Below are 18,315 nucleotides of genomic sequence, written 5' to 3'. Positions count from 1 at the left end.
CTTAAAATAATGTTAAATATAGCTTTATAAATTTTTATATATCACAAAAATTGCTTTAGAATTTGCATTAATATTTCATCTTCTAGTACCGGATCAAAGGCTTAGTAGTTAAGAGTACTTGATGCTCTTCATGATAATCTGGGTTCAGTTCCCAGCATTGGCTTTAGGCTGCTCTCAATTGCCTGTAAGTCCAGTTCCAAGGGACTCAATGCCTTCTTCTGGCCTCCATAGGCACCAGGCATGCACACAGTACCCATATATACATGTAAACATTCACATATGAACTCAAAATAGAAATAAATAAATCTTTAAGATTCATCTTTTATACAAAATACTTAATATTTTCAAGCAAGTATTTGCTAATAATATTTACTTGATAAAATGATTAAATCTATATATTACATTAATCATTGTATAGTTGAAGGTTTAACCACAAAATAAAATAATGCATGTAGACACACTTTCAAGATTGACATTGTAAATTCATCATGACTAATAAAAACTAAATATGACCATCACTTATCTGATCTTGTCAACTATCCTTTAATAAACATCACTGTAGTTAGGCCCTACAGCATTCCTATACAATAGATCTTACTACTGTCCCACTTCAGTGATGAAAATCTGTATCATAGACTGGTTCAAGCCACTTTCCTATAGTCATACAACTGATAAAGGGCTGGGCCAAGGCATTACTTTCACTGTTTGGCTCCACGTGTCAGTATAACTGTTTCACACTCTTTGGTTCTGTGTTACATATATCTTCTGTTCTTTGCTTTTCATTATATATGAATACATGCACACAATAGGAGACACATTATATATTACTAAACATTAATGTTAATAAGAATATCCTATGTTCAGTAAAGGAGGTACTTTATATATATAGGAACATAGATAAAATAGTAGATAATAAAGGGTTTAGGAGTTAGGGTAGAAAACTGTACTTCTTCATATTTTTTCTCCTCTCCCAACATTTAGGAAAAAGACAGGGAGGTGGGATACAGAAGACCTTTGTGGAGAAAGTAGGATCTTCTTCGTTCTTAAAAAATAAAGATGTTAGATATCCAAGAGATGGGGATATTGCAAGGTAAAATTAAAATGTAGAAAAATGAAGCATGGCAGCATTAATATGGCAGTTATATAGTTAACTATTACAGGAGATCTAGATGTTCTATTGACACAGGGCTATATAAATTTTATGCAAACTCCACATCACTTTATTGAAGAACTAGAAGGAACATTCCCTTTTCGATATGAAGGGGGTTCTGGAACTTTATCTCCACAAATAGCTGCATAGTGAGTTAAAACTACACATGATTCATAGATGGAGGTATAAGTCTTATTCATTTAAAGTTGCTCCTGTCAGAATTATAAAATCACATTAACATAGGAAATGATGTCATTTTAACTGTTTAACAACAGAAGTCTTTGAATTACTTTGTACCAAATTTCAGAAATGGATCACAGCTATTCATTACATAAGATCTTACTAAGGGACTAACTGGACTGTTCATGCTATCTAGGGGGATCAGGACAAGAGAAAGAAAGTAATTTTTTCTGGTCTAAAACAAAGAAGATTTAAAATATGGCTTAGAATATTAGAGTTCTCCAAATGACTACCAAATGTGTATTCCCAAATCTTACCACTAATTACAACTACAAATTTGCATATCCAATTGTCATCTTTAGAAAGACAGAGATAATACTTAGATTTTAATATTTGTAACACCAAACTGATTCCAGAAACTCCACTGAACAGCCCTACTACAGGACAATTGCTAACCCTCAAAGGAAGGCTGGAACAACGCCTAGGCAGGATAAGCAGTGTGCTGGAACAGCAGCCAGGGAGGTACCATGCTGTGCTTCATATAAAAGTTCTATCAGAGGAGCATCAAGGATTCCCGCCCCTGCTGGAATTTGTAGTTTGTTCCTTCCTAGAGATGTTGGTGATTCAGTGTTTTTGATTTAAGCAGATATATAGGAATTGAGTAGAATTCTGAAATAGAATATAGAGCACAGAAACAGGAGAATGTATAAACTCCAGTGAGGCCCAGCAGTTCACAAGCGTTGGAGGCAATAGAGAAGTAAATACAGATCTCTGTTTTGGTTTCAAGATGTGATGATGTTTCTCTGTAGCTTCATGTTATAAGTACTAGGCCCCAGGAGGTGACACTGCTTTGGGAAAATACAGACACTTTAGGTGGAAGTCAGCAAGAACTCTTGAGGATGTCCTGTCTAGGGCCCTTATCACTCTCTCTGCTTCCAAGCTGCCATGAAATAAGTGACTCTCCTGAGCCAGCCACTTTGCCACCTTGATATTCTGTCAAAGCACATGGGGCCAAGTGAGCATGGGTGGAACCCTGTGAAACAAGAGTCTGATTAGCATTTCCCTTTGGGTTGTTTCTGTCAGGAATTTTGCTTTGCAGTAATGCATAAGCAATCACTACAGGATACTTGTATCAGAAGCTTGGCCTTTTGGACCTCAGTTGTAGGAAGAATCTGGAAGAACCAGAGACATGGGCTAGGGAAGCTCACAACGCTGTAAGCAGAGCTGGACAGATGATTCTGGGGGGGAGCTCAAGGCAACAGAAGCAACCACGAGGTTCCTGTGGACACTGGAATAAAAACCACTGTGTTGCATTCAGGCAAAGAATCTGTTCTCATTTTTATCTCTCCTGAAACTTGACAGGAAGCTGAGTTTTAAACTAATTTGTGGTGGAAGAAAATCTAGTATCTTGTAGGATTCAGACTGTGGCGTGGTTATGGATGACTGCTTTTTGATTACTAAGATTTATATAAGAGTTCAAAATAACAACAACAACAAAAAGGCCAGAGACAATGGGAAGAGAAAGGCATTGATTTAAAAATATACAGTATGGCTAGAAAAAGAAATGAGTGAAATGATGTAAATATATTATTATAAACACTGGTACTATTTTTTAAAAACTTGAGTTACTTTATAGTGGGACAGTTAGAAAGGATCCTTTAAGGCTAGGCTCTACCCATCACAAATCCCAGGGCATAAAATTATATAAAATTGCCCATTTTAACAACTTTGTTGAGAAGACAAATCCCTAGTACATCTTACTTGTACAAGGGAATAGGAGAAACTGTAGTCTTGAGTTCATCCACCCAGGCCCTCAGAAGCCACAGCAGCAACTATTCAAGGAGAATTGTGACCACCTAGGTGGTAGCAGACCCTGGCATTATTCACTTGAGACTTGTTTTTCAAGCTGTATAGAATGTGTGACAAGATTGTGGGGACTTCTACCATGATTTCAAAGGAAGGCTTTGCAATTTAGACAATATGGAACACGATTAGATTCCCTACAAAGACCCCTGAGAAAGAATGGTGTGTGAAATTGTGAAAGTGAAATCTAGTCTGCAGTGGAGGCACTAATAATCTAGAGAACCCATGACATGCAATGCCTACTTAGAAATAGGATAGACACTAAATGGAGTGGCCCTGAGAGAGAAAACATAGGCCTGTTGGAGCCTACATCACAAGACCACCTGCACTGGATAGAAGGGAGGTACAGCATTCGGAGGGTACCATAACGTGCTTCATCTTGTTTTGATCTGATCCTTACTGCAGATCCCTCTATTTATCGCTTTGCCAATTAAAATATTTGCTTTGTATCACTGTTATGTTCTGTTATGTTAGAGGTGTGTACATTGTTCTTTGATTTTTGTATAGGGGCTCACAGCTAAGAGCTTGCCTTGTGTCTCTGAGGAGACTTTGCACTTAGACTTCTGAGTAGTGATAAAATTGTTAAAGCTCTAGGAAATCTTAGATTTTCCATCATGAGAGAGCTAGGATCTGTTCATGCCCAGGGGTACATTGTTATATGAATATCAAATACCCTCCCCCACAGGCTTTTGTTTTGAACTTGTTTTTCCAGCTGGTATTTTCAAGGCAGGAGACTGGAAACTTTACTTATTAGGTCTCAGCTAGATATAGTGGGATGCTGAAGGCAGATCCTTTGGGGCAACTGATGCTTGGACCCTGACTGTTCTCTCTGCTTTCTACTTTTCATGAAGTAAACCATTCTACTTAACCATAATCTACATCTGTTCACTATGATCCTATGCTCAAGCACACAGGCTGAATCCTCTAAATTAATTATCCCAACAAAAGATTATCTCTTTAAGTTACATCTATGACGTATTTGTACCACAGTGTTCTGATATACCCACAACTAAAACAAGAAGAAATTGGAACATTGGAGAAATTACTTACTGATTAACATGAGTTTTCAGTCCTTTGTCTTTCTTCTGTTTAACAAAATACATGACCCATTCCTATAAGTAAGTTGAGGAAGGGTACTCTTTCTGTAAGCCACATTCAAATAACTTTCTGGAATCCCACTTGGTTCCTGTCATTGCTTTGCTATCACCTGGGCATTGCTGCCTGTCACAAGGAAAATTCTAAGCTCTTCCATCAAGTTGTGGGACTCCTTAAGCTCATCTCTTACTTCTCTAGAAATGCATACAACATACCTTCCTAATTTATTCCGATCTGTATAAAGTTAGATTTTCATCACGTTGACTAAATACCTAAGAGAAAATAATTCAGAAAGAGAATTTGTTTCACGCTTACAGTCTTTTCAGTCCTTGGTAATTTGAATTAATGTGTTTGAGGGGATTCTTCCTCTCATGGTAGAAGAGTAGCCAAGAGGCAGAGGTTTCTAAGAGCTACAGCCCTCAAAGATACAACCCCAATGACCTAATTCCTCCAGTGAGGCATGGAAGTTCCTAGAACCTCCCTAAAGAGTGTGACTAGCTGAATACTAACCATTCAACAATGAAAGCCCATAAGGCACATGTAACATTCATTCAAATATACCAGAAGCCATTCAGTCCCTGGTACGTCTGTCAATGTTGTTTTCTTTTGTTCTTGTTTGCTTTTGTTTTCAGAAATTAAGTTTGTGTCCATCTTCTAAAATTCAGAAATTGCCACCTTTTAAAATTTTTCTAGAGAGGTGATTTGGCCATTCAGAGCTGCTGGGAGTCTCATTCCTTCTGAACTTAGTGGGCATATATGTGGCATATTCTCACAGACACACACATATATGAAATTTTAAATTATCTTTCAAAAAACCTGTTAAACTGAATAAAACTCAATATAGCAGTCGACTTTTCCACATTGTTATATCCCCTCTGCTTCGTCAACAGGTGCCCCTTTCTCCCTGATAGATAAATAAAGCCATAGAGCAAAGCCCTATGTTGGGACTTTGGGGCAAGTTCCTCTGTGTTCAGTTTGCATCAGCATCACCAAGGAACCATAGTTGTTGAGCCCACCTGCACAAACCGCTGGACTTAGTCAGAGGGTGCCCAGCCTCAAGGAGTTTACAAAGCTGTTTTGTTCTATCTTTCACACAGAATTGAAGAAACCTAAAGAAACCCATGAGTGCAATTCAAAATCAAATTAATATCCTGTTATTAATGTTAGCTACATAGACACCCCCTACGACACTTGCCACAGTATACTAGAAAACTGTACTAATAATATCTGTCTCCTGATCACATGAAAAATACCTTGAGGGAAACAACCAAATCTTAGCCATGTATCACACGTATATATCATTTTAATTTTGCAATATGTAAACATCTCCATTAAAATACTAAAAGTACCTTTAGGGCTGCAGACACAGCTCAGTGGCTAAAAGCACTTAACTGCTCTTGGAGCAGAACTAGGGTTTGGTTCCAGGAAAGCATATGATGGCTTACCATTATCTGCAATTATAGTTCGAGGAGATGTGATGGCTGCTTCTACTTCTATGCACAGGAGCTTACATGTGTATGCATATATGCACTCTGCATTTATGAATATATTCATATGTTATAATAAAAAGATAACTAAACAAATCCCACTAGCCCTCGTAATACCAAAAATGTATTCTCAGGGGAGACGTTATTAATAATATACCATTTTTAATAGCTCAAAAAGTACCTAGTGTTAAAAACTAATTAAAGAACTGAAAGACTGGATGGTAAGAAATCATTAAAAAGCTATTAGATGATGGAAAGATCTTCTTTGCTTTTGAATGGGCAGAATTAATACGAAAATTAATGTAGAGAGTTAATGTAATATCCGTAAGAATTCTGATGTCATAGCCCACAGATCTAGAAAAGATAACCATACAGAGCCACAAAAGAACACAATTAGAAGTATCACAATACAATGTCTCAAATTATACTACAGAACTCCAATGGCAACTCTGATACAGAATATTTTCATTAACAACCAATCATGCAGGATAAAGGCATCACTCCTCAGTATATTTGAAACAGTATTCTCATTAGCAGTTGAGAAAAGCAACAAATAGATTACTAAAAATATCTCTCTTAAAGTATTATTATAAAAGATTCTCATCAGCCTGTTTATGTGTTCTCCATTTTAAAACTGGAAAAGTTGAAAACATATTCTAACAGCAACAGGCAGGACCTAGACAAAGAAAAACAAAGACATAGGCAAAGAGGCTAAAATTTTAGAAACGAAAAGCATATTTAACAGAACATTTTAGGAGAAATATTAGGGAATATCCATTATTTTATGTTTTAGGAGAGTATTATCACTTGGTAGTTTGACACCACCGTGCTTTGGCTGGGATCATAGGTGTGAGCCACTGAGCCTAGCCAAAAAGACCAAGCAAGCAAACAAGCAAACAAGCAAGCAAGCAAAAGCAGTGCAACAAAACAAGAACTGAGTCTTGCTGTACAGCCCAGGCTGCCTTCCAACTCAAGATAATGTCCCAGGATCTTTGGTTTAGGTATTATGTCACCACATCCAGCAGTAATAACCTTTTGAGTGGCCACACAAAGATCCAAATTAAGAAATAAAAATGTATAGTTAACTGATGCACAATTGAATAACTTGATTTATTTACAAGGCTAAAAAAACAAAACAATTTTTAGAGAGGAAATTTACTGAATATTATTAACAAGAAACTCAAATCCACTTAAATCAAACTTATTCAATTTACAGTATTAGGCAATTGCATAGAACAGAAATAAACATATTTGTGAGTATTTATAGTTACTTCAATTATAAATTTTAGTATTTCAAATTCATTTAAATCAAACTCATCAAATTTATACTGTCAGGAAATTCTGTAGAAGAGAAATAAACATAGTTTTAAGTATAGGTATTTCAGTCATGGATTTTAATATCTCAAAAACTAGAAAAAATAACATTTATTTGTTTTTAAGGTGTTAATCATACTTACTTGAGTATTTTAAGTATTTTGACATTTCAAATCACATGAAACTAAAATATTGCTAAGTAATTATAATTTCCTCATTTATTTTTTCATTTTAAAGTTATCAAGTATAACTACATAAAGTGTGCATTTATTTCTACTGAAAACCACAGTAACTTTGAGTTGTGATAACATACTACCTAGCATATGCTGTTGGCCTGAAATAAACTGAAAACGGAAGATGGTGACTGTGAAGCCCAGCTCCAATCTTCAGGACATTTCTCTTGCATGTCACTGTTCTTTTACAGGCTTCGAACTAATGTGCTCAGACCATTTAACACCTCATGGTTCTCGGGTTTCCACAGGGAAAAAGGCAACACACACAGCAATTATTTATTTAAGTATGTAAAGCTCTATACCCACAGCCGAAATCTAAAATACAAATTAGTCTCCAAACCTTAATATTCAGAGGTTTTGAAAGCCTTTTAGAGAAATGGAATCGTAAACACTAAATTTTAACAATTCACAAGTAATTCTGGCTACCACTTCAAAACATTCAGGCAGCACTACAATATTCTTAATTCTTCTTCAAGTTCTCAGACTACAGGGGATTCTGGTGGGGGGATATCAAGAGATCAAGATCTCAATTAACTTTGCTTTGACTTTTGGGTAAATCTAGGTGAGTTAATGGAATGAGATTTAAAACATTGATGAAGGTTGCTTTTGGCAGAAAAGATTAGGATCTAGATAGCTGTAAAATTGACTTACTTAATCCTCTTAAAATCTAAATACAGAGGCGAAAGGATAAGAATTGCAATGAGTGTATAGAGTACTACATGTTCACTCTTCAAGCTCTGGTCTTGTCGGGCTGCATATGTCTTTACAGTTTAGAAGAACCTTCACCTCCCATGTTAATGTCATTGAGAGCCACGCCCCTACCTCTTGTTTTGCAGGCTATGTGTGCCACTCTCTCTGTCCAGAGAGTATTGGTAATTAAGCAAAATTCTTATTTTGATAAACTTCTTTATGACATGTCTAAATATTGTCCTGCTTTCTTCAGCCTCTGCAGAGGGGAGCCATGGAGTTACTACATAACTGCGGCACGTACAAAGGCATGCTTTTAAAGATTAAGGCAGGCGAATATGTAGCTATTATGTCACCGTATTCTCACCTCACACAATTCCTGGAGCACATTTTCTACATTTCATTCATGTCTATGGATAACGAGCCTACTAATTAACTTTAACATGCTGGAATTACATTATTTCATATTTTAAAATAATCATTAATAGATGCATTTAATTTCTAAAGAAAAACAGTTGAGTGATACCACTTAATACCATTTTTGTAATGTTCCTTGAAATACAATTGTTTAGTGGTTTAGACAAGAAGGTGCATATTTTTAATACCCTGTAAAAGAACATGGATGTTACTTGAAATTCACTGCATTTCTGGAATATTCTTCTGAGATTAGACTTTGGGCTGTCAACTTACTCTTTGTCCTTACAGTGCCTTTACTATGCTGGGTAACTGAATCATAGCTAATGATTTAGGGCTATGGAGCTATGATGAGCACTTTGGATGTGTTCTTTATGAAATACCCTGCCAGTTTTTTGTTTTTTTTTTTTTTACTGGATTTCTTCCTATTATTTTGTTGCATGGATGTACACCAATGCAGACACTATCCTGAAACCAAATGATAAGCGGTGTTAACATTATGACATTTAATTTATGATGGTGTTTAGATTATTATGTCTTAGATTCTATTTTGTTACAATTTTATAACAATTACACATTATATACATTTATATTTTTAAAATAACAACTAAATAGCTATATTTATTTCAACCATTCCAGACTTCGTTGCTTTAGCATGGTACACCTCCCAACGTTGCTTTAGCCACACCTCCCAACTTGGTGTTTCAGGAGCTTCCCAAATGCCTTAATCCTGTTAATTAATAAGTTATTAGTCCTTACCAGAAGTAACATTAGTGGCTGAGTTTTTTTAAACAGTAGTTTCCTGAAGTTTTAAGCCAGATGCTACCCTGCAGCTGTGGCACAAGGAATCTGACTAGGTGACTTCTAGCAGGTGACAGCAGGCAGCAATGGCAAAGGTCTTTTTCTGGTTCTAGACCTTTCTACCTCCATTCTCCATGCCCTGGAGACCCACTGGTTGCTCAGGTCCTGCACATCTCCCTGAACAGCTGTGTACTCTGGAATTACTGACCATAAAGTATATATTATGTTTTTTATTATTTTCTATTGGTTTACTACTGGCAAAGAACCAAGAGGTTATGGCAGGAACAAGCACAGCCAAGACTGTGACTGCCATCAGGAGTTTCAAACCTTCCTGACACACAGGAGGGATGAAATCAATCTCTAGGACAGAAGCCTACAGACAGGCTCTATCAATGTGCCTAGATGAGGTCCTCTCTATACTTCTCAAAGTCTGATTGGCTTCTTGTCTTTCCAGAATGTTCTTTCCCAATAAAACACAAACTTGTGTCCTGTGTCTTATACCTTTCTTTACTTTTCAATTCTTGTTGGAAGACAAAACAAAACCAAAAAAAAAAAAATATATAAAATATTTGTACACACACTCAGTCTCTCTTGTCTCTCTGCCTCATACACACACACTTATACACACATGCAGAGATACACACACACACACACACACCGGGGGGGGGGGGAGAGGAGGGAAAAAGAGAAAGAAATGGGCATATGTGCATGTGGTTCACTTGTAGAAAAGAGATCTCATTTGTTTATTAAATGTATTTCATAATTTCTCTAAAGTCACTGTAATTCCATAGGAAAACTTATTCCGTGAGCGTGAGAGTAGGTTTTTATAATTTCATTTTGGTTTTTACTTATTTTAGTGACTGATCACAACCATTCTTCAATCAAAAACTCAAAAGAATTCCATTTTCATATTAGGCATATAAAAATAAAACTTGGAAATCACCACTCCCATTCTTACAAGTTTGAACAAAGAGACACCAAATCCTGGGAAAACACTTATTCAAAATATAAAAAGACACAGATTTAAAAAGTAGAATATTTGAGTGAGCGGGCACTGGCTGGCCCAACACTTGCCTTTTGTTTTTGGTTTTTTTTTCCACTGTGTTTTTTTTTTTTTTGTTTTTGTTTGTTTGTTTGTTTGTTTTGTTTTGTACAAATTGCTAAAGCCGAATACAGAGAATAAGGAAGCTTCCTATCTCACTGACTTCCCTCTAGGAATAAAGATCTAAGAAAATGTCCCAAGTAGCCATGGGACGCAGAGTAGAAGGCTTTTTCTAAATTTCTTACATCCTTCTCCCAAACTGAGGAAAAACTTTTGCCAGTGAAAAATGTTGAACACTCATTCCAGCTTCAGTAAAACAATACCTGACCCATGACTTTCCTGTATTATCTACTGGAGAAACAAAACCAAGCCCAGAAAAGCACAGTGGTCAGGGTATGCAGAGCTTAAGAAAATACATTTTGAGGTCTGTAGTCAGAGAAGAAAATAAGGTCTTTGAGTCCCCTGTACAAGAAATGGAAACACAAAGGTTGTATCACAGAGACATAGGTCCACCAAAAGATTTAATCAGATTAAAGGGTAACCCTTCCCTTTTCCAGCATATTGATATGGATATATTTCCAGCATCATAGTGGAAGACAACCAAAACAGATGCAAAATTCAGTCTCAGAATGCAAATTTCAGTACCTTGGAAAGCCCATAACCAAAGATAGGAAAAAAAGCAAGCATGGACAGAGGAGGGGCTAAAGAACCCACTGTTAAACTATCTCCTACTAAAAAGATTCATTGTCTTCTGTTATGTACCCAGTGATAATCCTACCAGGTATAATGACACAGTAAAATCAATTATGGTGAGTGAATGAATTGTTTGTGGTATTAAGGTGACATACTAGTTTATTATTGATTATTAACTTATTCATCTATAAGTATTCACAAATTACTGCTGTAAAATAAGGAACAAGAAAAAAATATATAATAGAAAATGGTTACTTCTAACACAATGGTTACACAATGTTCCTGGTTAAACTAAGTGTGTCATAAATAACCCCAAAAGTCATCATTCTGGGAGAGAGACAGGAAAGATGGGGGTGGGGGCTGCTGGAGAGAGGAGGGAAGTAAGAGTGGGGGAAGAAAGTAAACAAAATATATGATAAGCGTATAGCAATCAAGTAAATTAGTTAATAAAAAAGAAACTCAAAACAGCTTCTATGACCACAAAAACAGGTATAACCCATAAATCACAAAAAATGTATTTATTAAAAATTACAGAAGACAGAAAATGATAGAGGGGTAAAAGAAAACAAAGAGGAAATGGCAACAGATTATATTATTGACGGCAACTGTAGCAATCACTTTAATTAGGAGTGGTCTAAACTCAGGCATTGAAAGACAAAGCTATCTGGGCAGGTGTTAACAAGACAGTACAAGACAGTCAAACCAAAACAAGCAAACTAGCCTTCAAGACCCAACTGCATCTTTCAAAGCAATTATCTTACAAGTCAACAATAGAAAATATCCACCATGCTAACTCTAATCATAGGATCCCTGCAGCTAACTCAATTCGTTGAAGACAAAGTAGGCTTTAGAGAAAGAACAAAGAGCATCACAGTAAAGGGGGCAATTCTACAAGAAGACAGAACAGTCCTAACAAACATGTATATAAAAAGCAAACTCTGATAGAAATGAATGTAAATACAAATTCAATATCATGTTAGTGATTTGAATTAGAAGTGCTGTGCACGACAAGCCACAGGGAAGAGAGGAGCAGGTCCACACCACAGATGTAAGAACACTCTGATAAAGAAGACAAAAGATTTTGCCTTAATAGCCATAAACCTGTGCTACATGGAATTATGTTACAGGCCTGCTGTAAGCGGTAGAAGTTGGATTGTATAATGATATGAGAGGTCCTGCTGTACCCCCTGCATGTGGAACATGGAAAGCAGTTTGTTCAGTACTGTTTTCTTTAATCTGGTGAGACTTTTGATAACACCTCACTAAGTAGCTACTGAATGACTGGATTTCAATTTTACTACACAGTGATTTTAAGAGGCGTTAGCCATGCAAAAGAACCACTATGGGCATTATGAGATGCACATCTTAATTGGACATATCTATTAATATATAAGACTGTGATTTATGGTCCACCTCCACTACCAAACCACCACCTGGTTTAATGACCCAGTGAAAACAATTATGATGAGTTCATGGACAGCTCACAGGGTTAAGGTGACATAGTACTTTATTATTAATTAGTTCTTTATTTACCTAAGTTATTCATAAATGAATGCTGCAAACTAAGGAATATGAACAGGATGCAGAAATTAAGTGAAATAATCTTGCAAAAAGGTTAAAAATAAATATATGTATATTATAGAAGTGCATTTCTTAATGAATTTTAAGATGGCAGAATTTTTGTAATTTGAATTGTATAATAGGGCTTAAATAATGTATATACCCCAAATGAGCAGAAATCCAAGGAATATATTATTAGACAAATTATTCAATCTAAAAATAAAAAAACCTATGAGATTTTCTTCAATTTTTCATATGCATGACTTGAATAACAACTTATTTGCTGTCATTGCTTTAAATTAGCCAGTTTAACAATCATCTTCAATGTATTTCTTCTAGGCTGAGGTAAAAAAAAATTGAAATTTTAATTACTTTCATAGTCCTCTAAAGACTAGCCTCAAACCTTTATGACAAATTATTTTGCACTGAGGACTACTGGCTCATATACACTTGGGACATTGCTCAGGCAGCAGATGAGAATATTTATTCAGTGTTCACCCTGTATATGGCCAGTAGCACAACCCTGATGGCCTGGAATAGGGTCTTGGGAGCAGTCAGTCATGACTGGCTAATGAAAGTAACATTTTTTTCCCACCATCCAGCCTCTTTCAAAGCTTCTTTCAAATCATCACTCTTTTATTTATTAAAATTCAATCTCACTCAACTATTTGAGGAAACTGACTGGCAGATGCAAAGCACCTCTCCCTAGGGCCATAAACATTCAATGTTCCTTCTATGCATCAGACATGACAAGGGGAGGCATCAGAGTACTCACCTGGCACGCGTTATAAAGTAGCTGGTGTTCCAATTTTTTAATACCCAGAATCTGCTGGAACATTTCATAGAGCTGCTCCTTACTCAGAATAAGCTCGGACACAGCACTTAGGGTCATCCTGTTTGGCTGTTTGCACAGATCTTCGTCTCCCCTGTAAATGGCGTCATATTTGGCTATCCACGAGCTCAGCACTGTCTCTTTGCTCAGGCCATCTATTTCTGGCAAGCTGCGTACACGTTTTTCTATGTTCTTCTTAAACACCTCTCTGAAATCATTAGCAGAGCATCCTCCACTCTGAACCATTCTGGCCACTCGGTCACTCTTTAGAAAAACCTGAAAAACAAAATCAAACAACAACTGTAATTAGGCATGGTCATTAACACCTATGTGTTGAGGGCACCTAGTCAGGCTATCAAGTGTTCCACCATGGCTCACAATGTTGTATATATATAATATAATACTCGATAACTTATGAGAGGAGACCCAAATCTCTAAATGGTTGAATGGCTGAGAGAGGCAGTAAGCAGTTCTGAGGAAATTGGGAGATAACCTGCTTATCTCCAACCTGAAGGTCAAGGATTCAGATGCAAAAGGCTTCTTTAAAGTGGAGGCCCAGTGGGGTTTGGCTCCATCCTCTGCAGCAGGAGAACACAGTGCTAAGACAGTTGTCTAGGAAGTAAGAGTCATTTAGTAGACATAAAATCTTCTGTCACTTAGAACCTCCCTGTTCCAGAAACTGGAAGAAATAAACTGTTGTTTTTACCTCCTAGTTCCTCTTTCACCAGCCATCAACCTCTCTCATCTCACTCAAATGGTTAAGAAATAAATAGCCAACTTCTGTATGTTTATTTGGGAATTCTGGGTAACTCTTAAGCACAGGAGGGTTGGAAGGCCAACAGTTAGGTAGACCTGCACTTGACATAAATAAACATCCTGTGTAACTGTTAACCCAAAGTTCCCCATGATGCAGAGGTCAGGCTTTTTGTCCCTTTCTCTGATCTCATTAGCGCCCCAGCTTCTTAACATTTGTCTCACAGCTATAAGGAATGAATGCAAAAAGGGGGGACCACCTGTAAGATATGTAAGCATATTATTGACATATGAATCCAACCATTTTCCTGTTTTTTTCTTCATATGCTTTCACAAGCTTCTTCCAAAAGAGTCTGAAAAACTAATGCAGATATCATGTATTGAATGCTGCTATTATGCTTCTAGGATGAAAATGTCAATTAAAAGTTACTTATTTGTGTGTGTGTGTGTGTGTGTGTGTGTGCGTGTGTGTGTGTGTGTGCGTGGTGTGTATTTGTGAGCACCAATGCATATCTGGAGATGAGAAGAGGATATGAGGAATCTTTTTTTTTTAACCAGTTTTCTTTTTACTTATTCACTTTATATCCTTCTCACTGCAGCCCTCCCTGTCACCCCTTCCCACAATCCCTTACCCATCTGTTAGTTCCTTCACCTCTGAGTACATGGGCGATCCTCAGGTACCCACCCACCCTGATACTTCAAGTCTCTGTGAGGCTGGTCATTTCCTCTCCCACTGAGGCCAGACAAGGCACGTCCATCTAGAAGAACAAACACGCAGGCAACAGTTTTCTGGATAGTCCCCGTTCCAGTTGTTTGAGACCCACATGAAGACTAAGCTGCACATCTGCTACATATTTGTGCAGAAAGGCCTAGGTCCAGACTGTGTATCCGAATCCAGGGGCAAGCACCAATCCCTGACACTTTATATTTCTAGATACCTACAGACAGGAGCACATTGTCCTCTGAGAGGCTCCACCCAGCAGCTAACTTAGACAGATACAGACACACACAGCCAAACAGTGGATGGAGCTTGGGGACTCTTGTAGATAAATAGGAGGAAGAATTATAAGCCCTGAAGGAGATAGGAACTCCACAGGAAGACCAACAGAGTCAACTAATCTGGACCCTTGGGGCTCTCAGAGTCTGATCCGAGGAATCTATCACTTTCCACATAGTCCCCTGAGACCCGGTCTCTCCCTGTACTTGTGGCTTTTGTGTTCAGTTATGCTGGAAACCAGCCAGCTCCAACTTTTGTCTGAGGCCTGGTCTCTCCATGAACCTATGGCTTTCACTTTTAGTTAGGATGGAAGCTCACAAGTTCCAGGGGTCATGTCTCTATTGCACCCAAGCCCTTGGATTACAGTTGTGCAGGGAACACCTGACTTGTTACATGGATGTTGCATCTTTATGGTTGTGCTGCAAGCTTTCTTGACTGCCGAGCCATATCTCCAGCTCCCACAAATGGCTAGTTTGTTCCTAAAAACTAAATCATAACGATGAAGTACTCTTACAGTTAGGACTGTACAATTAGGACTATATCATGTAACTATCCCACCACATCTGTCTATATGTAAACCAGTTATACAAACATGTTCTCCACATGTCAGGTGACTCACTTGTCCTTCCACCTTACTGTCTGTCATAAGTGGCTATCCAACCTCCAAATTTTCCCATATGCTTCTAGGTTTTCCTCTTTTGAGTCATTCACAAAAGCTGTTCTTGTTTCTTATCTCAGTCAGTGACACATAGATGTTTGGATCCCTTGACTCATATACTATAGTATTAGTAACTTCTACCTATGGCAACCACATATATAATATCTATATAAAATATGTGCTATCTCTCTATAGCTCTAGATCACTTGTGATTAGAAAGTCTATTATCTTGTTTTTTATGTCTCCTAGCCAAAGTGAAATATATCTAGAGAGATATAAGAACAATCATGCCTTGTATTAATAATTCTAAGACATGGGAAACTGAGATAGAAGAATCACCAGTTCAATGCCAACTATATAGTTCGTTTAAGGATAACCTTGATTATAAAGTAAAATGCTTATTTTTAAAAAGGAGTGAAACTAATGGTCCCTCTAGTAATTCTAAGTCTGGAAGAAGGAAACTCAGACATTTAATAATATATTTTGTCTGGAAATGACGTTTCTTGAGTACTCATGGGGGGGGGGATGTCAAGATTTCTCTTCTTCTTCTTAGCAGTAGCTTTGCTCACGAGGTACTGACAGTTCGTATAAAGAAATGTTGTATTTATACCTTATACATAAAACCACATAATTATATCACGATATCTATCAATTGTTGTAGATTTGATCTAATGCTGCATGAATTGTGTTAATTTGGTCATCAAAATCCACACTAAGACACTGAGGAACCCTGTCCCCAGTTGATTTTGATTGGTAAAGAAAGTTGCCTGCAGCCAGCAGTTGGGCAGGGAGACAGAGGTAGGACTTTAGGATTGCTGGGCAAGGGGCTGAGGAAGGAGCAGGAGGGGAGGAAGTCTTCATGCCAGGAAACGAGTAGAGGCCAGGCCTGAGAGGTGCTGGACACAGAACATAGCTGTAGGTGCTGGAGAATTCAGCTCCAGAGGGCTGTAGGTCTGTGTCCAGGGCAGACAAGATAGAATATAGGCTTTAGTAAGTAATACCTCAGGAATTTCAAAGGGGAATGTGTTAACCACATAGAATTTTGGAAGTGGCCCAGCCATTGATCTGTTTAAGGCATATTAAAATATAGTCAGTCTCTCTCTGTCTCTGTCTCTCTGTCTCTCTTTCTGTCTCTCCGTCTCTCTGTCTCTCTCTCTGTCTCTCTCTCTCTGTCTCTCTCTCTGTCTCTCTCTCTGTCTCTCTCTCTGTCTCTCTCTGTGTGTGTGTGTGTGTGTGTGTGTGTCTTTCACCTGGGAACCCAGAACATTAGGACAGGTAGCAAGGAGTGCCACCGCTGCTGCTGGGACTTTGAGTAGAATTATTTGGATTCAATAACAATTAACTACATATAATTATATTTTAATTAAACACACTTAACTGTGTACATATGTATACATAATTTCTGTTATAACTCTTTCTACAGTTGCTATAGGTGCAGAGGAATCAAAGCAGTCCATCGGGTAGCACTGGTTCATACCAGTTACAGCAGTGACAAGAGAGTGAGCCAGAGGTGGCACACTGGTAGAAGGAGGGCTTGTTATTCATTATAGTCCTGGTGACAATAACTAAGGACAGCTCTTTTTTTTTTTTTTTTTTTTTTTTTTTTACATACGCCAAGGGTTCCTTTTCAGAGCACCATCCACACTGGCAGATTTCCAGTGAGTTCTGGATGCTAGCATCTTCCTGTGGACCTCACCTCAGAACTCGGAGGAAAGAGATTCCCTATGTCCACCACTGTGGTAATGCAGTAACTTTATTGTTATGCCATGACACATATGTTTAGTGAGGTCTGGGGTTGGTAGAAGGGGATTCTCTTTGGGATTTCTTTCTTCCTCAGATGTTTTACCTCCTAATTCTAGTATTTCTTATATTGTTTTCATTGCTCATAGTAGCCTTTTCCTCTTATTATTGATTATGGCATTCCTATTCAATTTTATGTAGTTTGTTTTTCAGCTGATACAAGAAAATAACTACTGGTGCTACACGTAATGTTGCTTCTCTAGAAAAAAACCTGAAGTTGACTCTTTTAGAAATGGTATAATGTGCATAAACCCTGATCAGCAAAATATATACTTATAGTCTCACTACAGGAAAACTACTGACTTCTAATACTTTATATAAACAGTTTTTTTTTTTCTCACTGCCTAGTATATAGCCAAGAGTTATCATTCCCTTAAGTGACTCTAGTTTTGAAACAAGGGCACAAATGAACATTGTTGCTGAGTGCTTTTCTTCTATAAAACCATAACAGAGGCTGCACTAACTCACTCTAACTATGTAACTGACAGTTGCTAAATGGTAACAAAGTGCTAGAATTCTGCTAAGTGTTCATGGCGCACAGATACATCCATCAAAGACTAACCCCTGACAATCTCCTGCTGCCCAAGAGGGAAAGACCAAGGACAAAAGGAAAAAGAGCAAGGACAATTACAGGCACTCATACAAAAGGAGGGGGAAACAAGGAAATGAAGTCAACAACTCTGGTGGGAAGTGACAGCTACATAGGGGAGAGCCCAGCGCAGGGACAGCAGGGACAAGTGTCGTTAATATCCTGTG

The 18,315-nt window shown here is 37.6% G+C and overlaps 1 protein-coding gene across 9 annotated transcripts in view; it reads right to left on the bottom strand.

The window, feature by feature from the left end:
• Positions 1–18,315, bottom strand: part of Cadps2 (calcium dependent secretion activator 2) — a 499,527-nt gene that overhangs the window by 295,840 nt on the left and 185,372 nt on the right. For all 9 annotated transcript variants that reach the window (XM_076913647.1, XM_076913648.1, XM_076913651.1 and 6 more), the window contains exon 3: positions 13,295–13,627. In XM_076913647.1, the coding sequence (XP_076769762.1) occupies positions 13,295–13,627 (333 nt within the window). The remainder of the gene's footprint in view (positions 1–13,294; positions 13,628–18,315) is intronic.

The sequence above is a fragment of the Arvicanthis niloticus genome, chromosome 15 (assembly GCF_011762505.2).
Source record: "Arvicanthis niloticus isolate mArvNil1 chromosome 15, mArvNil1.pat.X, whole genome shotgun sequence".
In the NCBI taxonomy this organism is placed as follows: Eukaryota; Metazoa; Chordata; class Mammalia; order Rodentia; family Muridae; genus Arvicanthis; species Arvicanthis niloticus.
Note: the sequence above shows the minus strand (reverse complement) of the source record. Positions and strands in the feature narration are given on the sequence as shown.